This window comes from Acinonyx jubatus, chromosome B1 (assembly GCF_027475565.1).
Source record: "Acinonyx jubatus isolate Ajub_Pintada_27869175 chromosome B1, VMU_Ajub_asm_v1.0, whole genome shotgun sequence".
Taxonomy (NCBI): domain Eukaryota; kingdom Metazoa; phylum Chordata; class Mammalia; order Carnivora; family Felidae; genus Acinonyx; species Acinonyx jubatus.
Genome location: NC_069382.1, coordinates 196,361,701 through 196,386,681, shown reverse-complemented (window position 1 = coordinate 196,386,681; position 24,981 = coordinate 196,361,701). Strand labels below are relative to the sequence as shown.

The window sequence follows — 24,981 nt, the reverse complement described above, 5'->3', positions numbered from 1 at the left end:
CTTAAAACAAGCACGGGGTGGCGGGCAGTCCGAGGCTGGGACAGTGACGCACACTCTCTGTCCTTACCATCCTGAGCAGCCTCCATTCTCCTGCCTCTGAGTCAAAGGAAGGCTGGGCCACCCCAGGCCTGCTGCACATGCTCTGGGCAGGAAGAATGGGGAGTCCTGAAGAAGGCGATTTCTCCAAGCAACACTTGGCTTTTGTATTAGGTATTGGGAAAGGGAAGCTCTTTGCAGGAACCACACTTTGAGGCCAAGACTATCGGCCACTGCTAGATACCCGGATATTGAACACATTAGTTTCAGAGCCTCTAGCGTGCAGGAAGGCCAGGGAGAGAAAGGACACGCAGGTGTCTGTCACGCTTGGAAATTCCCCCTTTGTTGGACACATTTTAGTTGTTCTTTAATAAAATTAATGTCTATTCCCTTCCTATTGCGGCTGTCACACGTTCCCACAAATTCTGTGGTTTAAAACAACACAAAATCGTGACCTTACAGTTCTGGAGGCTCCGGGGTTGGGTGGCGGGGGGATCCACACCCAGCCTTTTCCAGCCTCCAGAGGCAACTGCATCGCTGGGTGCGTGGCCACATCATGCCGACCTCTGCTCAGGTCACTACTTTTCATTCTCCGTCTCTGACCCTCCTCCTTCCCTCTTACAAGGACCCTGTGATTACACTGGGGCCACCTGGTGACTCCACCTGGAGAATCTCCCCATTTCAACACCCTTAATAGAATCACTTCGGCAAGGTCCCTTCTGCCGTGTTAAGTGACGCGTTCACGGGTTCTGGGATTAGGATGTGGACGTCTTCGAGGGCCATTATTCTATCTACCACATTTATACGTGGTTTTAATATTGAAACAGACTTGCACTGAAAAGCGGGAATTCTATGTGTGTAGCAGCCTCCCCCCCATGACCAAGTCCACTCCCTTATAAGCCACTTTCCGGCCTCCCGTCGTTCTAGAGAACAGGCATTGCTGCCCCTTCCTGATGGATCAGCCGGAGACATTATCTAGTGACTTCTCAGCCTCTGCTCTCCTCTCCGGCCCACCCTGGCGGCCAGGGGCTGGCAAGCACAATCTCGGTACCGTGCCCAACACGGGCACTAGGGGACGCTCCATGGACGAAATCTCTCATTATTCTTCCTAAGTGCAAAACATGCGGATCCCAGACCTGGTTTTACAAAATACCCACCTGCTTGTCTTGCTCCAGGAGATCTTGGAAAAGTTCCCACTGCTGTTTCCGGAAGCGATCGGACTTCCCCAGCTGCCAGGCTGTATTCTCCTGGACCTCCTGCCTCAAGTTCTCACAGTCTGCCTGGGACAGGCCAGTCATTCCTGGGAGCGTCTGAAGGAACAGGACGTCCACAAACTTCTGGAACGTTTCCATGGTGCTGCGGTACAGCTCCTAAAGCCGAGAGCCACATGATGGAGTTATAAGTCGTGGTCTCACTCTGGGCAGGGCCGTGGGCTTCCCACAAGACAGAGAGCAAACCCAGCGGAGGGAGCTCTCAAGCCACAGACACACACACACACACACACACACACACACACACACACACACAGGAAACACCTGCTGCCTTCCAGCCCGTTCACCCCGACCCAGTCCTGCCCTCTGCTCCACAGGCCCTGACTCTCTGGTGACCCCTCTGAACCTCCCTCCAGATTATTTTTACCACCCCTGGCCTCTCAGCCTCCCTCCACCCCCCACACTTAGGCCGGTTATTTGCATAAACCACAGATCTTATTATAATTCCAGCTCAAATAACCTGGAACCCCTCTCTTCCAGTCGCTATCAGGGTCACCTGGCAGGGCTGCTGGGAGGTCCTGCCCCACTTTCCACCCTTGTGTTCCCTTCAGCCCACCTCACCCACTCCAGTCTTTTCCCGAAAATGTATTTCTTTAAATTGAGGCAAACCAAAAAACACATGTATGATAATATATTAAACACCTGTGATTCCACCACTCAGATCTTTTATTTTTTGTAGATTAAAAATACTAAAGTTTACAGGTGAAATTGGAATCCTTTATGTTCCTCCTGTCGTTCTTTTCCCCCTCCCTCCCAGCATCCTCAGAGACATCCATCCCCATGACCTCAACATCTCTCTTTCCAGCTTGGATTTCTACACCCTCACTACATATTATGTTCATAAATGTGGCTTTCATGTGAGTTATCCACATAAATGGCATCTTGTGGCATGTTTCACGACACAGAGGCTTTTTCAAGCCACTCCCCTTGTCCCAAATCCAGACACTTTCATTCCTGGAGTGGACTCCTCTTCATCCTGCAAAACCCCTGCAAAATAACCCCTTCTCTGTGAAGCACTCCCTGGGTGGCTCAGACTAACGTGGCTATCTCTGACCCTGGCTTCCCACAGCTCTTTGGTCAGCTGCCCAGGGCATTGAAACTACAATTTATGTGTCACCCCTCCCCCAAACCACAGTTCTCTGAAAGCGGGGGCCACATGATACTCAGATCGCACCAACATCTTGTGTCCTCCTGGACCAAACACCTGGGTTCAGTACCTGAATGTATCACGCACGGACGTGATGTCCAATGCCCATTCCGCAATCTCTGCCTAGGAACTCCCCACACATGTCCCAAAACTCAAGTTGCGGTCTCCTCTTTGGGGAAGGCCTTCCTGACTGCAGGGTTTGATTGGACTCAGTGTGATTTAGGCTGAACACCTCCTTCCTTCTGGGGTTCTGGAACCTTGGTGGAGACCAGGTAAACAGCACCCATGTGACTGACCCCCCCTCAAAATCCTTGGACTCCTAAGCTCAGGAGAGCTTCCCTGGTGACACCACTCCACACAGGTTATCACACTGCAGGGGTGGAATTATGCACAGCTCCGCTGGGAGAGGATTCTGGAAGCCTGCTCTTGGTTCCTTCTGGACTTGGCTCGCCCCGTGCACCTGTTCCCTTCGCTGATTCTGCTTTGAATGTCTTCACTGAAATTTAGCATAAGTGGGTTCTGTGCTGAGTCCTACAAGTCCCCCCACCAAATGATCAAACCTGAGCATGGTTTGGGGGGCACCAAAGAGGAACCCTTCCTTTGCTGCCCCTCTGGCACCTGCCTCCCTTTGTGGTCACTGGCTGTGTCATTGTCCTTCTCAAGGACGACACCAGGAAGTTTCTTAACAGTCTTGTCTTACTACCTAAGCATCTGTAGGGCCTGACATAGCGCCTGGCACACAGCAGGTAAGACGCTATAACTGGTAATAATTATGAATTCCTACCATATACCAGGGGATGCCATGAACACTCTTCTTGTATAATCTCTTTCAATCCTTGTAACAGTGCAATGATGATGTTCTATTATAACTACCATTATTTCAGATGAGGAAACTAAGGCACTGATCAGGAAGGTAACCGGACATGGTTTGTAGAGATTGGGTCCTGGCAACTGGACGGTCGGACTCGTGCTCATAACCAGTATGCTACAAGGAGAGCACATTCTTTTTTTGAAAGAAAAATAAACATATTCTCAGCACCTGGAATGGTGTACCTAGGTCATACCTGGTGTGTTCAATGAATAGAAATTAAATTGAATTGAAGTCGGTGTTAATTAAACCCAATGAATGTCCTGCTTTAAGGAGCTCATAGCCAAGCTGGAGTTTGTTCAGAATACAGTGATCACGACGGGGGCATAAGTGACCCACAGCCTTTCGAAGGTTTAGAGAGCCTACTGATAATGGACAAACAGCTCATTTGGACAAATCCTCCCCCTGAGAATGAATGAAAAACAAAGCTGGACAAAAGGCTTATTAAACGATCATGAAAGTCCCAAGAGCCAACAAGACAGCGAGGAGAACACGAGCAGAGGTCATGAAGAAGGCACAGTCAGAGAAGCGTGCCCAGCTCTGGGGCTGTGCTTAGCCATGGGGAGCGGGTCCATCCAGGGGAGACAGCTGAGCACCTGATAGGACTTCTGATGGCCACCAGCTCAAAAGGGAGCTCATGGCTCCCCAGGGGTGGGTCCTGGTAAGTCATTCCATGCTTAGCGTCAGAACCCAAAGAGCTCCACCATGAATGCAATGGAAGGGAACAGGCTCTGACTAGTTTAAACAGCTGCAGCCCAGAGTCAGTTCATGGGGGTGGCCTAGGACATTTTAGGCCCTGACCTCAAATTAAGGTCACCTTGAACCCTAGAGGCCCAGTCATCTGGCAGAAGCAAAGGCAAATCCTCTTTGGAGGACATGACTGTATGCCTGAAAATACTTTCACAAATAAATGTACACATTTGGAATAAGGCATATGATAAAAAAACAAAGAGGCACACAAGGAGATAAGACAACATCACCAAAGACCCCACAGACAACAGACATCAAAATCAAGCCCTCAGGTACCCCCGGGGGCGTAATTATAGGACGCGGACTTTAAAGTACTGATGCTCGCTATAGCACAAAATTAAAAGCCACTCCTGAGCCTCGAAGCAGAGCTGGCCGTGTGGCATCAGCACATCCTCCGGCGGGGCTGGGGCTCGAGGTCAGGCAGGTCCGCGTGGCTGAGCACCGGTAAACTGCGGACCACGGCTCAGGCGGGCTTCCGTGGCCGGCCACATGCAGTGCGTGATGCCGCGAGGGTCAGTGCCGTCCACACTCGGTGGGAAAGGACACCTGAAAGGGTTGGGATGGGAGCCCTGGATTCTGCCCCACGCGCTGACTGTGCTCTGCATGCTTGTGCTGGAATAAACCATAACCGTGGGCAGAACAGCTTTCCGTGGAGTCCTTCTCGAGGACTTGGGGACCCCCAAACTTGCATTTGGTGTCAGGCTTGAGGGTGTCTGGGGATTCCTCCCAAACGCTCCCCCCTGGGCGCCTAGAATGATCACTGCTGCCTTCTTTGAGGACAGTTTCATTTTTGCTTTTATTTTCTTCAGCCCGGACTCTTGGGGGGAGACTCGGAAGCTGAGAGAGGGCTCAGGCTGGGCAGGCTGCCGTCCCACTGCACTTCTCAGCAGACCCAGCACGGGTGGGACAGCCCGGAGTGAGATCCAAATCAACAAGTAGGTTGACGCGGCACCCTGGAAGGGGACGGTGACAGCCCAGCCGTGTGCCCATCACTACCAGGACGACTCTGGGCTCGTTCCAGCCGTCTCTTCACGAAGCACCGAGACGTGTTCTTCAGCGGCCACTGTCTCAGTCTCACCGAGAATGTGCCATTTGTTTAAAGGCCAAGCGATGGTGAGAATTTAGAAACATGCGCTTTTCTCTGCAGCCTGAGAACCTTCAGGTGGTCATCGAATTTATCGCACAGCCTCCGTGCCCGTGACATCATGATCGACGTCCTGCCCAGAGAGGGGAGATGACGACTCCCGGTGCCTGGGTCTGCGGAAGAGCCAGCCAGACCGCAAGGCGCATCATGTCCTGCGTATGTTCTGTGCTCACACAGCCTCCCGGGCAGGCAGTGATGACGACCGCGGTCGCGATAATATATTTTGAATGCTCACCACGGGCCTGACGAATGTGCGAGCTTGTTTAAGCCTCTGAATAGCTAGTCCTGTGGAGAAAGCTTATTATTCCCATCGGAACAAAGGAGATGAGATGCTGACCATCAAAACAGAGCCCGACGCAGACTTCTCGCCGCCCCCACCCGCGCCATCCCAGTGCAGGCCCCCACGGTCTCCTGCCCGGACCGCCGCAATGCGTCCCCAGGTCCCCGCCTCCACCTCTGCCCCCCCCACAGTGCCTTCCCTGCACAGAAGCCAGAGGGATCCTCGCAAAACATGAGCCAAGTCACTTCCCTACTCGAAACACGCCAGTGGCTTCCCGTGCTGCTCCGATGTCAGTGCAGATGTCTTCAGATGGATTGCAGGGCCCTGCGGGTGGAGGCTGTCCGACCTCGGCCCTAACCCTGCCCTCCCGCGGCGGCCGCATTGGCCCCCGTGCTGCTGCTGGATCCCCGAGCTTGTCGCTGGCCCCGGAGCTTTGCAAAGATGAGCACTTTATTTATTTGGTTTGCAGCTGACTAGGTTGCACAAAACAGGGCTCAGTAATACTGAACGAAAAGGAATGAACAAACTCCCCCACGAGTCAGCAAGGAAGCCAGATTCACACTCTGCGGCAAGAGCTGTGCTCCTCAGCCTGGGGCCTGAGACCCCCTGCTCAGTGTGCTCAGCAGTCGGGTAGCCAGGGAGGTATTTACTGAGCACCTACTGTGTGCTGGGCCCTAGGCCCCAGCCCTGCTCTCCTGCTGCCATAACGGTCGATAACGTTCTCCGTCTCTGTTCTGCAGACGAGGAGGTGAGCTCAGAGAGGTTAAGGCTCTTGCCCGAGGTCACCCAGCGAGGAATGGCTCTGCCAGCATTTAACCGGCTCATTCAGCTTCTCTCTACCCCACCTGAGGGCTTCAACCTCTCCTTCCGGAAATACCAGGAAAGCAGGTCCCAATAACCAAAGGCAACGATTTCCACAATGAAGGAACATAAAAGAAACCAAAGTTATCTGGAACCAAAGGGTTCAACATGAGCTGATAAAAAGAGTCTGAGGGGGCACCCGGGTGGCTCAGTCAGTTAACCGTCTGACTCTTGATTTCGGCTCAGGTCATGATGTCACAGTTCCGGAGACGGAGCCCCGCGTCGGGCTCTGTGCTGAGAGCACGGAGCCTGCTTGGGATTCTCAATCTGTCTCTCTCTCTCTGCCCCTCCCCCACTCACTCTCGCTCACTCTCTCTCAAAATGAATAAATAAATAAACATTAAAAACAATGGATCCGAGGAAACACGGCTGGACTAACTCTGGGAGACAAGCTGGCACAGGACTTTGGTTACGTCCTTTACAAGCAGCTACGCAGATGCACGGAGTCAAGTGCCTTCTTGTGCCGTGCGTCTCCAAGGACTGCCTCACGAGGCACAGAGTCCAGCAGGTGTCACGCCTGGTTCGCACCGGACAGCCTCTCCTGATGCTAGAATAAAGGGGGTCTTTAATCTCAGCCCGAGCTCTCACAGGCCCGGCAACCAGACCCAAGCGCAGGAAAACCAAATGCATAACATCGTAAGGACGCCACTGGAGGGATGGGGCTGTGGTCACTTCGGTGTCACCACAGACCTTTATTGAAGCGAATGTAATTCTGGCAGCCACGGAGACTGGCCAGGCACTTCCGTACGCGCTGCCCGATCCTCCGGCAGCAACGACCGGCGGGCGTTTTGTCCTTGCTTTTATGGAGAAGGAAAGTGGGTTCAGTTGAAAGATCTTCGCCTCCAATCCCAGCTCAAGAGAGGGAGTGTCAGCCTGCCGGAGGGGGGGTCGGGGGCCGTGGGGCGGGGCATTCAGAGCAGCTGCCCCACGAGTGTTAGCTCACTGGACCACCCCACCCCCTCCAAGACAGCGGTTCTCAAACTCTGCCGCATCAGAATGTCGTTGGGATGGAGGAAACCGAGGCACAAGTCAGACAAGCTGTTCCTGATCACGTAACTGGCGAACAGCCTGGCTGGGATTAGAACCCAGGCCGTCGGGCTCCACAGCCAGGATGTCACTACTACACGGCCCCCACACTAAGCAACATGCTTCGTGGCAAGAACATCAGCACCGAAGGTAGAAGGACGTCTTTTAAATCCCGTCTTCACTACTCGTTGACTCTAGAACTTGAGCAGGACGGTGGGGCCAGCACAGGGAGGCTGTGTAACCAACGCAAGTCACACAGCATTGTTCGCATCCAGGGCGGGCCTGGGACTCAGCTTTCTCACTCCCCACCCAGGAATCTGAGTCCTGACAAGGTTGTTCGTTTCCTGCCTGGGGTGTCTGGGACTTTGACTAATTGAATCCCACCCTGCACATTTCTCGAGAAAACTCTTCCCAGCTCCACATCTGCATAGGAAGGAAAATGCAGTTTTCACCACACAGGTTTCTCATTTGGATTAAGTGATCAAATACTCAGACAGCACTTAAGACAGTAGCCTGCCTGGAACAAAGATCGGCTTCTGTATCAGTTTCCTGTGGCCGCCATAGCAAAATCCCATAAACCATGTGACTTTAAACAACAGAAATGGATTCTCTCACGGCTGTGAAGGCAGAAGGCAGAGACCAAGGTGTCGGGCAGCACTTGGAGGGCAGCACTCCCTCCAAAGGCTCTACAGGAGGGTCCTTGCCACCTCCTCCAGCTCTGGTGGCCCCCGGTGCTGGAGTCACCAGCACCAGTCATTGGATCCAGGGCCCCTCTCAGTCACTATGGTCTCATCTCAACCAATTACATCTTCAAAGACCCTATTTCCAAACAAGGTCACATTCGGAGATTCCAGGGGAACTTGAAATTTGGGGGGGATGCCATTTTGAATAGGATTGTTTCCCCCAAATTCAAATACAGAAGCCCTAACCCCAATGTGACTGCACCTGGAGATGGCCCTCAAGGAGATACCGCAGGTTAAGTGGGGTTATTAGAGATGCCCTCAGCTCACAGGGCTGATGTCCTAACACGAGGAAGACACCAGAGTACTCTTTCTCGCCATGAGCACAGAGGAAAGGCCAAGTGAGGACACAGCGAGAAGGCGGCCATCTGCAAACCAGGAAGAGGGTCCTCAACAGAACCCAACCACGCCTCCACCTTGATCTTGGACTTCTGGCCCCCAGAACGGTATATACGATGATATATACATCCTCTGTTTAAGCTCCCCTGTCTGGGGCACTTTGTTACGGCAGCTGAACTGACTCATACAGACCCTATTCACCCAGTATAGCTGCCACGACGGTGAGGGTTTGCACTTCCCGCCTTCACACGTTTTTCTGGGCCTGGGATGTCCCCCCAACTCCTCGTCCACAGGGCCTGTCTCCTCCCTTAAGGCTTGGCTCAGGCATCACTTCCCACAGACAGTTGTCTTGGACCTGGCCCGAACCCCAGGGCATCCCTCATGCCCCCTCCCTGTACACGAAAGCGGGATGTTACAAGGGGAGCCAGCCCCGAGGGGGTGTGTCCCAGATGCCCGCGGCTGCCTCAGGGCCCTCCCCAACCCCCCGTGTATTCGGTGTTCATGCCACTCCCAAGAAGAAGGGCTGTCATTGTCCCCATAGCCCAGGCGGGGAAACAGGGAACCAGAGAGGCCCAGGGAAGTCTGGAGGCCACACAGTGAGGAAGGGGAAGAGCCAGGACGCCGACCCAGGCACTTTGGGTCTGGCGTCGACCCTTCACGCGCTACCCATCACGATGGCACTTGTCAACTTCCTTTGTGACGACACGTCTGCATTTCTGCCTTTCCAGCAGCTCAGGGTGTGTACCCGAGGCAGGTGCTCTGTGTCTCAGTGATCACCATATCCCCGGGAGCCCCTGTCACTCCGGAGGGCGTGTGCGCACACCTATTCTCCCAAAGCCAGCCTTCCAGGCAAGCGGGGATCCCCCCACCCCCGCTCCTCCGGAACTGCATGAGGTTGTCCAGTGAGAAAGGGGGGGGTGCCGGCACTCCGAGCCAGGCCTCACGCTCCCTCCTCATCACGGCTCTACCCTGACGACACCCACAAAAGCCGGCCTACTTTCCATCCTGGGTGAACTCACTTCCAAAGGCCGTTGCCTCTAGGGACACTTGGAGGAAAGAGCCCTGAGCTCCACAGAAAACGGAAGGTTTTCTGGTATATGAGGTGGGGAGGGACCCATGGCGGGCGTGTGCCCAGCCAGAGGGCCAGGGCTGGACCCAAACCTGCATCTCTGGGGCCCCTGGCTGGAGGATGTGAGATTCCCACGCACACGCAGATCCTGAGGGTTCTCTGGAGGTCCCCCCGTGATGCCACATACCTGGCACAGCACAGCCATGGCCTCGGTGGTTGTGACGTCCTCCTGTTCCTCCAGGTAACTCTGGGCCAACCTCTGTCTCTCCAGGACTTCATGAAAAGCCTGTGAGTAAAACAGGGGCTGAAGCAATCCCACGAGACAATGCTGATTTTTTTTTTCTAGAAAAAAGGACCCCTGCCTCTCAGATCTGAAGGATGTCCATCCCTGATTTATATACAAGGAGGGGCACCTGGGGGGCTCAGTCAGTTAAGCGTCTGACTTCAGCTCAGGTCATGATCTCGAGGTTCGTGAATTCGAGCCCCACATTGGGCTCTCCGTTGTCGGCACAGAGCCGGCTTGGGATTCTCTCTCTCCCTCTCTGTCTTCCCCTCCCCTGCCCCACCCCAAATAAATAAACAAACTTCAAAAAATGTATATACGTGAAACCAGAGGCACAGGGATATCACGTGGCTGCAGTTTGCAAATTTGGTCGCCTGGCCACAAGCCACCCAGACATCATTCTGTGACTAAACTGTTGGGGACCACCACCCAGGCTCTGGGAGACCACCCAGTGGAGCCCACCGCCTGGCAGGGCTGGTCCAGACAGGCCATGAGAAGTCAGTGTGGTCAGTGACCAGCCAGGCTCACCCTGACCACGTGGCTGGGCCCCGCCCTGAGGAGCCCAGAGAAGGGCAGGGAGCAGACACAGGGGTGCATCAGGGGGTCCCAGACACGATCAGGGAGGCATGGCAGGTCATAGCGACAGAGGGGAAGATTCCTCTCAGGGAGGGTCCACAGGGGAAAACTCCTCGTGTACGCTGAGTCTTTAAGGACAAGGAAGTTTCCCTGGAAGACGGGGAACCCACGCTACTGGGGTTCTAGGAGCCGCTGCAGCTGGGACCAGGCGGTACGAATCCGTCCGGCCCTGGTGGGGGCGCAGAGCGGGAGCTGGGCTGAGAGGGAGGGGCAGGGACCAGAAAAAGAAAGGACACTGGGTCTGGGTGAGAGTTGCATTCATTCACTCATCCATTCATTCACTCCTTTATTCACGTATTTATCCGTTTTCTCATTCACTTGGGTATTCATCTATCCTTTTACACACTCGTCCAACCTGTTCTTCCCACACCCATGTCTCCTGAGCACCAGCGTGTGCCTGGCCTGGGCTGAGGTCCTGGGCAGCCTGTGCCATGCGATGTTGGCGGAGGGGCCAGTACAATCATAGCCTCTCTAATTCTTTTAAAATTTTTTTAATGTTGATGTATTTTTCAGACAGAGAGAGAGACAGAGCATGAACAGGGGGAGGGCCAGAGAGAGAGGGAGACCCAGAATCCGAAGCAGGCTCCAGGCTCCGAGCTGTCGGCACAGAGCCCGAAGCGGGGCTCGAACCCACGAACCGCGAGATCATGACCTGAGCCGAAGTCGGACGCTTAACCGACTGAGCCACCCAGGCACCCCAGCCTCTCTCGCTCTTATTTCTGATGCATCTTCCCGAGGACAGAAACAGCCCCCGCCCCACTTTACTACCTGGAAGGGGCCTGGGAGGAGGCTCCTTGAGGAAGGGGGCAGCTGGACCTTAAAGGGACCTCAAGGCCTCTCCTCTGTTCTCGGGGGTCTCCTCTCCTGGCTCCTCACTGGGGAGCTGCCGCTGCCCTCAAGGTGCTCCTGGGGGGGGGGGGGGCGGTGCATGCCTGTGACCATGTGGGTCACTGTCCCTCGATCCCCTGGCAACACCGAGATGAGGTCCACCACAGGCCAATGCAGAGCACAAGGGACCAGACAAGCAGTCTCGCTGGACCCTGACAACCCATGAGGTAGGTGCCATTACTCCCAGTGTGCAGGGGAGGAAGCTGAGGGCTGGGGGGTGAGCGATGCGTCCAAGGTCACTTGGCCCCCTAGCAGCAGAGTCGGTGTTCCAACCCATTTCCAGGCAGCCCCAGTGCCCAATGGCCTGACCACCGTGCAGGAAGGACAAGCAGACCCCATCCCGCCCATTAGCGGGGAAACACATGGGCAAAGGCAGGGTCTTCTTCCCTCTGAGAACCTGAGCCGGGTTGTTTCAGCCTATGCCAGGGACAGCTCACTTCCTTGCCCTCAAGGACAGTGACCTCTTATCTCTTGTCGGTGAGTCTCCTCATCCCCTTCCTCGTCAGGGCAAGGGCATTTTCTAGCATGGCCACCTCCCTGGTCCTGCCGACTCAGCCTCACAGGCACGGTCCCCGGGGCCCCTGGACGTGCCAAGGTCACCGGGCTGACACGTGGAGGCGAGAAGCTGACCTCGTGCCTGGCAGATGTCAAAGCGTCTGGCTTTCCTGGCTCGGTCATGAGGACCAAGCCCCAGCACTCAATCTGCGTGGCCGTTCCCGGGACAGTCGTGCCCGTGGACATGGTGGGGAGTCAGGAGCAGGTTCACCTGGAGGAACTCGGCCGGGTCGGAGGTCAGCTGTGCCTCGGCCAGGAAGCCCCTCTGCTCCTCTTCTTGAGCCAGCTTCAGCTTCGCCGTCCCCTCTGCCTGGTGGACCAGCGACGCTTTAACCAGGTCTTTGCCTCGCTGCACAAACCCTGAAATGGAAACAAGCCACGGGACATGGCAGGTGACTCTCCCGGCAAGACCTTCCTGTCTCCTGCCGGCACCAAGGACGAGCCACACGGTTTGATCTTTCAGGCACGTGTGCTTCCAAAAGGCCAGTGTTAGGAGCTCCTGGCCCCACATTATTTGAGGGACCCCCACTTCCCCTCGGGCCCAGTGCTCAGGACACCACACGAGGCTTCACTTAGCTGTTATGCGGGGCGGCCGGCCAACCTGACGAAGAGGAGGCATTTTCCTGGGGCAAAATGAGGGAGGTGGGGGTGACGCAGGGAGGGACAGGTGGTAGGGCAGGATAGAAGAGACGGGGTCTGCTGGGAGACAGTGACATCTCAGACCGTAGTTGAGTCAAAAACCAGGAGGACGAGCCCAAGGGCAGGGCCTCTGCTTGATGGGGGAGGTTACAGGAGGGAGAGAGGCCGGGGTCTAAAACCACCCTCCACCCCGCCCCCGGTCACTCAGCCCGGCAGTGTGGCACAGCCCCGGGCGCTGGGGCTGTCCCAGGAGCAGGACCCAGCCCTGGTCCCAGTCTGCTCCTGGTCCTGAGAGGTTGAGACAAGGGTTAGGGAGAATCAGTGCCATGTGGATGAGGGACAGGGTGGTGGGGTGGGAAGGATGAGGCGTAACAGGCAGTGTGGGACCCCAGAGAAGGATGCGGGGAGAGGAGACAGAGAAGGCAGCCAGATCCTTCTCCCCAAATGGGGGAGATGTTGAGTGTAGAGGCTGGAAAAGTCCATGGGGGCCAGGCTACCAGGGGTCTGCAGTCCTTGGAGATGTTTGCTTCAGCATTTCATACACACACACACACACACACACACACACACACACACACACACACACACCTTCCACACTTGAGACACAAGCACACTTCCTTGGGTTTTGTCTGAGAATCTCTTAGCCTCTGACAGCAAAGAAAAGAGTGTGACCAGGTGTCCAGAGTCCTCCCTCTGCCCAAGGGTCCTCCCTCCACCCCCTGACTGTCTCTTTGCCTCCCCTGTCTTGTCCAAGTTCAACAGAGCCTGATCACCGGGGGCTGTGTGTCCTGTCCCTGCCACTCTCTGCTGCTGGGGCCTCTTTCTGCTGGTAAAGCCCAGGCCATTGTGTGTGATGACCCCCAAGGCCAGATGTGCTCATTCTACACAGTCCAGAGCTCCAACCAGCCAACACGTGGTCATAGAAGCCGTGACAACAAGTGACACAAAGACCTCGTGGAATGGCCTGGTTGGAGTCCTGAGGTCCCAGCACTGAGTGCCTGCCCTCTGGCCCCCTCTCCCCAGGGCAGCGGGCAGGCTTGGTAGAGGGGACATGAACCACTGCAGACAGAGGACCAGGTCCCTGGCTGCGATGAAACCCAGTGCTATGGACGGAACTGCGTCCCCCCAAATTGATACACTAAAGCCCTACCCGCCACGTGACTGCATTTGGAGACGGGGCCTAGACGGAGGCACTTAAGTTGAAGCGAGTTCATGAGGCTGGGGTCCTAATCCCATAGGGCCGGGGCCTTAATGAGAAGAGGAACAGGTGCAGGAAAGCTCATTCTCTGCCATGTGGGGACCCGGGGAGAAGGTGGACGTGTGGGAGCAGGGCGCGGTCTCTCAGGAGCGGCTGGAGCTCTGGTCTTGGACCTCAGGGTCCCCACAACTGGGAGGGGAGGAATGTTTGCCGTGTGAGCCCTCTGGTCTGCGCCATCTTGTTACGGTGGCCCGAGGTGACCAAGATACCTGGACACCCCCCGGTCCGACAGTGTCCATACCCGTGTGGCTGTTGGAACCCGCTGGGGAAACTGTTAAGCACACGGGCTCCGTGCCCGGCAGACACCCTGAGGGCAGAGAGGCCCCAGCCTCTGCCCGGCCACTGTCACGGCCCCAGGCAAAGGCCATCACAGAGCCGCCCGTGAGCTCTTCTGCCAAGGGCCCGGGAAAGCGGGTGCGGGCAGCGTGTGCCCCGCAGGTTAAAGACGTGGCTTCCTTTTTTCTACTGATGCGACCTGGACTGGGTCTCCGATGCCCTCAGTGCCTGGAACCTTGACCTGCGCACCTCCCAGGGCCTGCCCTAGCCACATCAGGTTCCCTCTCCTGCCCCACACGCTCAACCACTGCCCACCCGCACCTGCCCTGCTAAGCAGGGCCCTGTAGGGCTGCAGGCTGCAGCTGAGTGGCATGTGTCCTTTCTGGGCCTTTCCACCCCCCTCTGCGCTCTGCATAGTCCAGGCGCTTCTCCTGCAGGACCCTGGGGCCTCCGTCAGCCCGGATCACTGGGGAGTAGACGCAGCGGGCAATCCCCGACCCCAGGGGCGGCCTGTATTGAATTCTACCTTATGGGGAAGGCAAGCAAGCCTCAGAGAAGTTACGAGATGTGGTCCCGGGGGCAGAAAGGCCCTCGCAGGCTGTGCTAGTCTCCCGGGCGCTGCTCCACCTCTCCTGACACTTGCATGAACTGCCTCCCAGGCCCAGGCCACCCCACACCACCCCCTCCCAGGCACGGGAGGGCTGCGCCCCAGACCAGGCCACCGCTCACTCACCCCTGCCAAAGCGCTCCGCCTCTCCCCAGAAGGCCTTGTGCTGCTGTGCGAGCAGCTCCTCCTTCTGTCGCCCGGACAGCCTCCCCTCGACGGTCAGCAGCTCCAGGCTGCGGGACAGGGCAGCCAGTCGGCATCTGGTCTCCTCCTGGATTTGCAGCTTCAGGGACTCGATCGTCTTTGCCATGTGCACCCGCCCCATCGTTCTCTCCAGGGCGTCCTGGGAAGGGAAACGCCCTGGGTCAGCACCCTGTGGCACAGGTCTGCTGATGGCCACGGGCGGCGTCCACCCTGGTGCCCATACCTCCCAGGGAGCGGAGGCCGGACCACCGGGCTGTCCTTCTGAGCCTCCCGTGTCTGCCCCTTGGATGCGGACAAAATCACCCCTTATGGGGGTGTGGAGAGGCCGACACGGGGTGGGATACAGAAAGCACTTAGTACACAGAGAGCCCTCCTCCAAGGCTGCTCTTCCGGGAAGGGATTCAATCCGTGCCCATGGCCCAAGAGGAACATCTACCTTTCTTATGCCCCCCCGCCCCTCCCCAGTCAGCTGGGCCTCTGGCCTCCGCAGCCCTAGAAAAATAAGGCGAAGGAGTAATAAAGGTTATAGGAATCCTCGGCTTCTGAGCCTCAGAGAGCCTGAGACGCAGGGATTGAAGAGACCCTGGAAGGTAAGACTGACTTTATGAGTGGCTCCCTGGAGGTCAGACTTTAGAATGGGCCTGGCCCCGCCCTACCGCAATGTCATCACTTAGGACAGGACTCGTGGAAAAGACACTTCCCCAGGGCAGGAAGTGACCAGAGCCAGTCGGGACACTGTGGATCCGGAAGCTTCAGAGGGTAGCTGCTCACCTGACAGAATGAGCATGAGGCCCATGGAACCAGGGGGGAGGCGCTGCTGTGCCTAGGAGGCCCCAAATCCTGGGGGAAAGGCGCCTTTCCCACTGGGCGGGGCCCCGGCAGAGCCCCGAGTCAGTCTCTGCTCCCTTCTCCTCCTCCACGCCTGCAATCCTGCCTCCTCAGACCCCCTCTCCATCTCCTTCCCGCTGGCTCCAGTCACAGCCAGCTCAGGCCCCCTGAGCTCAGAGGGCTCACTCAGCTCAGGCCCTCTGAGCTCAGGTCACTCGTGTCCTGCTGTCCTAGCCTCCCACCTGTCCCCCTGTGCTCTGCACCTGCGTGGCAGACAGGGTCTTTCTGAGATGCACACACAGAGATGTCCTCTGGCCCGAACCCTCCAGTCACTGCCTTCAAACCAAGTCTGACCCCAGGGCATGGTGCCCCTGGTCCCCAAGGACCAGGCCTGGCTTCTGTGTCCAGCCTCGTCCACACACCTCCCTGCACCGGGCTGCCCTGCGTGCCTGGCTCTCAGCTCCGCCCGGCCTTTGCACACTCCGTACCCCGTCTCCTCTGTCTGCTAGTCCTACTCACCCTTACTGGCTGGGCTGTGTGGTGCCCTCCCCGATCTTCCCCACCCCCACCGGGCCCCTCCTCCGTGCTCCACTGCCCCCGTGCTTCTGTCTTTAAGGAGCTAATCACAAGGGACAGTCCCAGGCCGGACTGAGAGCCCTTGAAGACTGGGTCTGTGTTCCGACAACGTGAGAACAGGGCAAGGATAAGGATCCCCCAGTTACAGACAAGAATGCTGAGGTTTATTCCGGAAGGCCACGTAACTAGCCCAAGGACAGTGGCTTTTGAAACTTCCTCTTCTATTAGAGGCACCAGCCAGCAGCCGGCAGGCCCATGACCACTAGGGGGCGCAAGAGGATAAGCCCTGGGTGGCCGTGTGCCTGGCGGGAGGGGCTCTGCTCTGCGAGGACCCAGCCACCACAGCAGCCACCTCTGAGGTAGCGAGGTGAGCCCTTGCCGCTCAATAGTGACAGCACAACCTCCGGATGTATATTCAAAGAAAGACAGCAGTGGAAAGAGGCAAGCACGGGCAGACGGGTGCAGATGGGAGACGAGCAGTCCCCTTTGCTCCGAGAGTGTAGGAGGGAACTCAACAGGTGCCTCGGCTAGAACTTGACTCAGCCTCTCAGAGCAGCAGACTATGGGCACAGGGTCCTCCTGGGACACGGAACTTATGGAGCTGCTGTGAGAATTAAGTAAAACATGTAAAGTATTTAAAATAGCAGCCGGAACATAGTAAGTGCTCATGAATGCAAGCTGCCGGCATAATTATCTACAAGCCCCCACATTGCTCTTGGCACGGCTTATTTATAAATTTTTTTAATGTTTATTTATTTTTGTGAGAGCAAGGGAGGGGCAGAGAGAGAGGGAGACACAGACTCTGAAGCAGGCTCCAGGCTCTGAGCTCTCAGCACAGAGCCAGACGCGGGGCTCGAACCCACAAACCTCAGGATCGTGACCTGAGCCGAAGCCGGACACTTCATCGACTGAGCCATCCGGGTGCCCCGATCTCAGCACAGCTTTTTTGGTCAAACATCCCAGGAGATTGATTCTGGTGACCTCTGGGGTCCTTCCCAGGACCCTACCAGTCTGACACTCATGATGCCATGTGAACATTATAGATCCAGCAGCCCAGGCCAAAATGCTCAGACACCGACCCAAGAACTTATATCCTTAGGGAGTTTATCAGCAACATAAAGAAGCTACTATTTTTGGGATTTTTGTTGTTGTTGTTGTTCTGTTTTTGATATCTGTGATGCAGGCAGAGCCTCGCTCTCCTGTAGAAACAGATTACAGGCCTTTGCCTGCGGGCATGTGGCCCGCAGGAGTCTAATCGCTAACACACACTGAGCATTTCCTGTGTGCTAGGATCTGTTCTAAAGGCCTTCCGTATTATCCACTCTCTAACATTCTCAAAGCAGGTGCTATTCTGACTCCCCACTTTACAGAGGAGGAAACTGAGTCACAGAGAGGTTAAGTAACCTGCCCCAGGTCATACATACAGCTAACAAGCAGCAAGACTGTGGTGTGAGCTCAGGTTTCCAGCTCCAGTCTGTCACACTGTTTCTGTAAGAGAAGGAGGCCCACAAGGAGGTGCCCACCAAATGTTGGCTAAGAGAAGGACATATTGATAGCCTGGATAGTGCCTTCCCTTCTTCCTATTTGGAAGTTACTGGCTAATACTTGGGCCGGAGTCAGCTAAGGATACATTTTTTTTTTCTGCGTCAATATCCTGTTGGCAGAATGATAATTGAATAAAAAGAGAAAAAAGAGGAGAAAAAAGTCTTTCTCTTTTGATCAACATTAATATCAGCAGCCTTATCAAATTAAAATCTAATTCACAAGGGTTTGGACGGCAAAGCTGGAAGCTTGTTGCCCGGGCTCAGCGATGTCAACCGACAGCACGCGGATCCTAGGCGGGTCGCTGAGCTGGCTCCCGCTCTGCTCATCGCGAGTATCTGCCGGGCCTACCTTCCAGCAGCGCCGAGGAGGGAAAGGAGATCGTATGTGGACATGATGCTATGTTCTCAGACAGCTGCTGTACCGCGGCCGTTTGTGAAAATGCATATCCTGATTCGGGTGGGGAGGCGCTGCATTTCTAACAGGCTCTTGGGGGCTACGGATGCCACTGGTCTGTGGACCACACTCCGAAGCCAAGTGGTTGTGGGAAAGGCGCAGGGCCTGCTCCGTAGGTCTTAGCTGCTGGGTCTCTGAGCCAAGGACCGGGTGGCTGTTACAGGATTCTGAGCTGGGTGTGACCTGGGTGGGTACATGGGCATGAGTTTCCGAGGTCAGAGGAAGGGGGAAATGGGTACATATTGTGCAGGGCAAAGCCAAAACCACCACTGGGAAACCCCACGGTGACTAGGGTGTTACGGGTCACAGAGCACTTCCTGGAGCCCTGTGTGCAGAAACTCCTAGGACTACTCTTTTATAAATAGGGTAATTGAAGTTCAGGAGGGTCACATAATTGGTTCAATACCACACAGCTTCAAGTGGCTGAACACTAGGTTCAAAGTCAGATACCAGTGGGTTATATCTCCAACTATGTATCAGAATTGTTTAGGGAGCCTTAAAACCAGCCAATACCAGGGTCTTCACTTTAGACCAATCAGGCTGGATCTCTGGGCATGAGGTCCAGACACGGGCATTTTCTGAAAGTTCTTCAGGTGATTCAGAGCCATCAGGAAAGCAAATGAAGTTCTGTCCACATAAGTGGGAGTCAACAATGACTACCCACTATGCTCCCCTGAAGCTCTAAACACTCCAGACTGATTAGGTCAGAATCTCTGGGAGGGGGACCCATCTAGGACCCAAGCATCAGTCCTTTCTAAAGCTCCCCAGATAACTTCAGTGTGCAGCCAGGATTGAGAACCAGTGCTCTATTTGGCAGTAACACAAAGATCGTCAGCATCTCCGCTTGAGGAATGGGTGAGTGGATACATGGATGGATGGATGGATGGATGGATGGATGGATGGATGGACAAATGGGATAGATGGATAGACAGATGGATGGATGGATGGATGGATGGATGGATGGATGGATGGATAGACAGATGAACAAATGGACGGATGGATGGACGGATGGACAGATGGATGGATGGATAGATGGACGGACAGACAAATGGGATAGATGGATGGACAGATGGATAGATGGATTGGTGGATGGATGGATGGATGGATGGATGGATAGGTGGATAGATGGATGGATAGATGGACGGACAGATGGATGGATGGATTGAGAGATGGACAGATAGATGGATGGATGGATGGATGTACGGACAGATGGATGGACAGATGGATGGATGGGTGATGGATGGATGGAAGGATGGATAGATGGACGGATGGATGGATGGATGGAAGGATGGATGGATAGATAGATGGATAGGTGGATGGATGGATGGATGGGTGGATGGATGGATGGATGGATTCACTGCTTTTCTCTGGGCTCTATATCCCCATCTACAACTTAAAGCTGTTCGACTTGATCTCTATGGGGCATCAAACTTCTGGATTCTCCTTCTCTAGAGTGAGTATCCTTATGTTCCCTCCCCGACCCCTCCAGCATACCAGAGCCTGCAAATCCTGAGAGTCATGCAATAACCCTTCGGCTGCAATCATTCTTTCCGTGAGAGTCACCATGAGCTGTCGGGCTTTGGAGCTGGAACACTTAAATTGGTCCATAAGAAAGTGCTGGATATTTTCCATCTGTTTCCAGAAAGCTTCCATCTGTGAAATGAGAATGAGAAGCAAGAAGGTGGGTGTAGAAAACTTATTTAAGAAAGCTATAAAGCTAGATGGCTCATGCTTGAGAATTACAATTCATTCCTTATCACAAACTGAGATTCTAAACAATTCTGCAATTCCGAGCGAGCTTATCTTGGCAATAATCGAGTTCTATAGAGAGGTTCCTCCTCGGAGTATTGTAGGTGCCTGTCAGTTTCGAGGTGGCTTTTCAGCAAACACCAGTGCTCTGCTGATAAGGAAGGCAGGCACAATGAGATCACCCGGCGTAAACAGCTTAAAGACTCTTAAACAGGCCATGATTGCTGCCTGGGGAGTGCGTGAAATTCGACAGTGTGCTCCTGGAAGCTTCCAGATCTCTGAAAGGGATTCAATGTGTTCTGGAAATAAAAGCACGAATGGCCGTTTACATTTTAGTTATTGCCCTCAAAGTACAAAAGAGCAAACCGGGCAGAGACGATGCCGACCATGAAAACATTCTGCTTTGAAATCTTTTTCCTCCCCATGCCCCCACCCCTGCATCTCCTCAGGAGGAGAGGTGGGAATCACGGAGGGTCTCAGAGTATCGGGGCTCATTCAGCCGCCCAGAGCTGTGACAGCCGTGACACCGGCAGTCAGGACAACTTCCCTTCACCGCACGCGGGTAGATGCCAGGCTCTGTGCTTCACGCATTTTATTTCCAGGTGAAGTGCGTATTGGCTGGATGCAGGGACAGGCTCAGAAAGTTAGGTCGCTGATCACGGAGCTGACGGGAGGCAGGGGCAGAGTTGGTGAAGGTCCACCCAACTCCCCAAGGGGTGGTTTTCTTCCCCGCGGCTCTGCCTCTCAGACGCTGAATTCGTCTGGGCACCTCTGTCTACACCGGGCATGGGGGCACCAGAAGCCCACCCTGACCTTGTTGCAATGGCGAAGGGTGGAGATAAACGCAACCTGAAACACTGAGTCACTCTGAGCAGCCCCCTCCCAGGGGCTGGGCACGGCCGAGAGGAAGCGCTCACCTGGGTGCCCTGGCGCCTCGTGTACTCAGTAACCCGCTACTTGCCCCGGTCGGCTGGCAGCCCATCCATCAAACCTCCAGCCTCCCACCTGTCCCTGCCGCCAGATGACGTCCTTCCCGACGGCTCTAAGGGAATGCGACGGTCATCCATGACACCCCACACACCCCCAAACAGAGATGGATGTCCAGCCGGCTTTGGTACTTCTCCTCCAGCTCCAGGGAGCCAGGGTGCCCCTCTGTTCTTAGAAACTCTTGATTCCCTTGATGTCCGGGGCATGATTTTCTCCCGGTCCCTCAGAGTCCATACTCTGCCTTCTTGTCTCAATTCTTCTGGACTCCTCCTCCTTAAATGCCAGCAGGATCCAAGACTGGGCACCAGGCTGCCTCCCCTACCCACTGTACAGACACCCTGGCCGGGCGTCTCCAATGCTGGAGGTCGCCGTACTTCAGAGAATCTTGGGCATACTATGAATCATCTGTCTGAAATACGCAGACATGGACACACGGGTCCCTTGCTTCGGGAGCCTGAGGACCCCGGAATCCAGGCTGAGCGCCCTCCCTCTGCCATCTCATGCCACAAACATCCTCGCTCCCCGTGTCATCTGACCCGAGCTTAGCGGACTCTCTCCATCCTTCGGCATCTCCACCTCAAGATGTCAAGCCGGGACTCACCAGCTCCCCTCCCAACTTGGCTCTCGTTCTGGGGTCCTTATTTCCACCGCGCGGATCCTCTACACCCGCTTCTCCCCCAAACTTCCTTATCTGCCATCCTGTCAGCTCTCCCACTTTTTCTTACCCCTCTGCTCCTACTTGCATTTGCCTTCCACGAAATTCCTACCGCCCTAGCCCCAGAGCTCATACCTCTCCCCCACACAGCAGCCTGAGTGGTCCTTCTGAGACAGAAATGGACCCAGCCACATCGGCTGCCAAACTCCAGTGACACCCACCTCCCTGGCACAAGATGAAAACCCTCGGGCCAGATCTCTGGCTTTATCTTGCTCTGCCTGCGCCTCGGCCCCCCCTGGCTCCCTTCTCTGCCAGCATCCCTCCCCCGACATCTCCCAGAAAGCCTCTCAACGGGTCTCTTCTTCTATAAAGACTTTCCTAAACCTAGGGTACAACGAACTTCTCTCTCCGCGGCACCCCAGCCTTCCGCTGTTTTCACCTATCACAACGCTTGTGAGCTCTAAAGTCTGCCTTCTCCTCACCTGTCGCCTCCCCCGCCAGACCAGCCTGTGCATCTGTCTGGCAAGGCCAGGTCTAAGTTCATTCTGCAACCCGTGTGCAGCACAGTCCTGGGTGCCAAAAAATGTTTGTTTAATACCTAACGTAGGAACAGGGGGCAATGGAACTGAGAAGCAAGAAAAGGGATATTTGAGAGAAGCCACCCTGGCTAGAATTTAAACCCAGCTTTCACGAGTGACGCCTCGGGCTGGAGAAGTTAGCCACTCACATCTGTTCCTAATCCACGGGGTGGTATGACATAGAGGGTTAGAGCAATCTTTGCTGAGAATGATCAAAAGATCAATCTAAAATTTAAACAAGGGGAATTCATTGGAATTCCCAAGGAACCTTGGCCCCTTAATTATACCTTCTCTATCACATAACTTCCGAAACTGGATCCCTGGCTCTGGGCAGAGCGCAACAGGGAATTCAAGCATGAAACATGCTTCTAGAAGCCATCTCTTTAATCTCGCCAATTTAACTGTCCCAGAAAGCAAGGTTTTTATACAGGAAAAAACTAATCCATCGCATACATTATCTATTAGCTGCTCAGAGTATTCTCGCTCCTTCTTTTCCACATCTGCCAGAGTGATGTATTCAGAATCGCCAGTCCCCAACATTTCCGTGTTTGATAGTTTGACCTGAAGTCCCTTTTCTAATTCCTCCAAGTCCTGGGAAAAATAGGGGAAAAAAAAGCAAAAAAAAAGCAAGTAAAAAACTTAATATATCTTAAATTCTACAAAAGAAATGCTTTTACCTTTCACCATATTATCATAAAATATATCTTAACCATAACTGCCCTAGGCATTGTCCTACTTAAGGTTTGATGACAGAAATCTATTTTTCTCATTAAACATAGAGCCTCAAGAATACTAGATTCTTTCCTTCTATACTCCTCATTCCACAACCGCCCCCCCCCAATAGAATGTATTTTTTAAAAATGATGAAATAATGTGTTTCACTCCTCAAAGTCCTGGAAAATACCATCACATCTGGGGGTTGGAGGGGGAATCCTTCTTCCCCACTCCTCTGGTTTCCGTGGGGAAGGAATACTCTCTACACCCTAGGGGAGGCGTGAAGCAATGCGATTGGTGGGTTCAACAGTCAGGAAGTGTGCACCCATAGCTTGTCCAGCCTCTTCTTCTTTGGCATGGACCATTCAGGGGAGGCCATTGCTGTGGTGTGGCCTTGGCCCAGGGTGGGCTGGGCAGGCCAGAGGTGGCCAGCTTCGCCCCAGACGAGGCAGGCATTTACCTAGTCCTGGGTTTATGACTCTGCTGCTCAGCTAAGCCACGTCCTCCAAGCTGCCCTGTGAAGCTGACCTCTCTGTATGTGTCCCCTTGACTCTGTCTCTTAATCAACTCAGAACTGGAGCAGGAGCCCCCTCTGTACCGAGTCCTTCAGGCCCCGCCGTGGGGCGCGAGAGGAGCCCCGTCTCCTCCAGGACCATGTCGAGAGAACTGGAATCTGTGCCAGGGTGGCTCCAGCTTCATTCGGAAAAAAGACGTTGCTGAAAACTGCTTCTGCGCGTCCGTGGTGAAGCTGTGCGTGATTTCGGGCCCTTGTCACTACCAGAGAGAGACGCTGGCTCCTGCCAGAGGGAGAGCCTGATGTTCGGGGAGTTGGGGTATTTCGTCTGGAGTCTCTTCCCTGTAGGAAGAGGCGTGCTGGGCTCGTCACTCAGCCTCGAGGACCCCAGATACCTGCGCCTCCAACTGCACGCACCCCCATGATGCTGCTTCTCTCCCAAGAGCAGCCACCGGTCTGAGTACCTTTGTCCTCGTCTAGAAGTCGGGGGGGGGTCATGATGAGCATTAAATAAAAGTACACATGGGAAGCACTTGGCCAGACAACCTCTCGATAAGCAGCAGCCACTGCAGTGATTACCCTGCTGTCCCGGTACTGGTGGTGGAACCGGCTCCTGGGTCTGCAGACTACAAAGCTTGTTACCGTTTTCGTGTAACACAGCTTCGTTATTACTTGTGCAATTCCCAGTGTCGCCATGATTACTGTCATTTATTCACTGGAGAGTCATTTAAATCCAGCCTCAGTTTCCTCAGCTGTAAACAAATAATAACGGCTACTCCCAGGGCTGTTGTGAAGACTGAATAAAATAATGTGTGAGGGGGCGTCTGGGTGGCTCCGTCGCTTAAGCGTCTGACTCTTGATTTCGGCTCAGGTCATGAGGTCACGGTGGGTGAGATCGAGCCCCTTGTCGGGCTCTGTGCTGACAGCATGGAGCCTGCTTGGGATTCTCTTGCTCCCTCTCTCTCTTCCCCTCCCCGCTCATTTGTGCGCTGTCACTCTCTCTCAAAATAAACGCATAAAATTAACAAAAAATTGCGTGAAAACCCCGTGTGCGTTGCCTGATGATGACGATCCTGGTAGCGGTGATACCAAGGATGGTGACGATGACCACCATGGTGTACCGTGTCCTCCCTGGGGTGTTTTGGTGTCTCCCTCCCCATGGAATGCAGGAGAGTGGGGAAGAAACCTTCTCTCCCAGTCCCCCAAATATCATGGCGGTGCAGGTGGCGGTAATGATAATGGTGTGACGATAGTCATAAGAATGATTATGATGATCGAGATGATGGTGGCGATGACGATAATGGTAGTGGTGGTGACAGCAGGGATTAAACGGTAACGATGGTGAGGACGCTGCTACTGATGAAGTTGAAGACGGTTGTTGTGGTCGTAATGAGGCTAATGGTAGCCACCATGTATTCAGGGTCTAACTATTACTGTGCCAGATGCTTCACGCACTTTCTCTCATCCCTTCCATGATCCCATAGGACGGGAATTATTATGGCACA

At 54.6% G+C, this 24,981-nt stretch overlaps 1 protein-coding gene across 8 annotated transcripts in view; it reads right to left on the bottom strand.

The window, feature by feature from the left end:
- The window catches only part of EVC (EvC ciliary complex subunit 1), a 73,466-nt gene that overhangs the window by 24,995 nt on the left and 23,490 nt on the right, over positions 1–24,981 (bottom strand). For all 8 annotated transcript variants that reach the window (XR_008296428.1, XM_053217591.1, XM_053217592.1 and 5 more), the window contains 6 exons: positions 22,702–22,839; positions 19,774–19,932; positions 14,800–15,016; positions 12,105–12,253; positions 9,719–9,817; positions 1,194–1,406 (listed from right to left, as the gene is read on the bottom strand). Coding sequence is in view for 7 of the 8 variants with exons in the window: in XM_053217591.1 (XP_053073566.1) it covers positions 1,194–1,406; positions 9,719–9,817; positions 12,105–12,253; positions 14,800–15,016; positions 19,774–19,932; positions 22,702–22,839 (975 nt within the window). In the remaining variant the exon portion in view is untranslated. The remainder of the gene's footprint in view (positions 1–1,193; positions 1,407–9,718; positions 9,818–12,104; positions 12,254–14,799; positions 15,017–19,773; positions 19,933–22,701; positions 22,840–24,981) is intronic.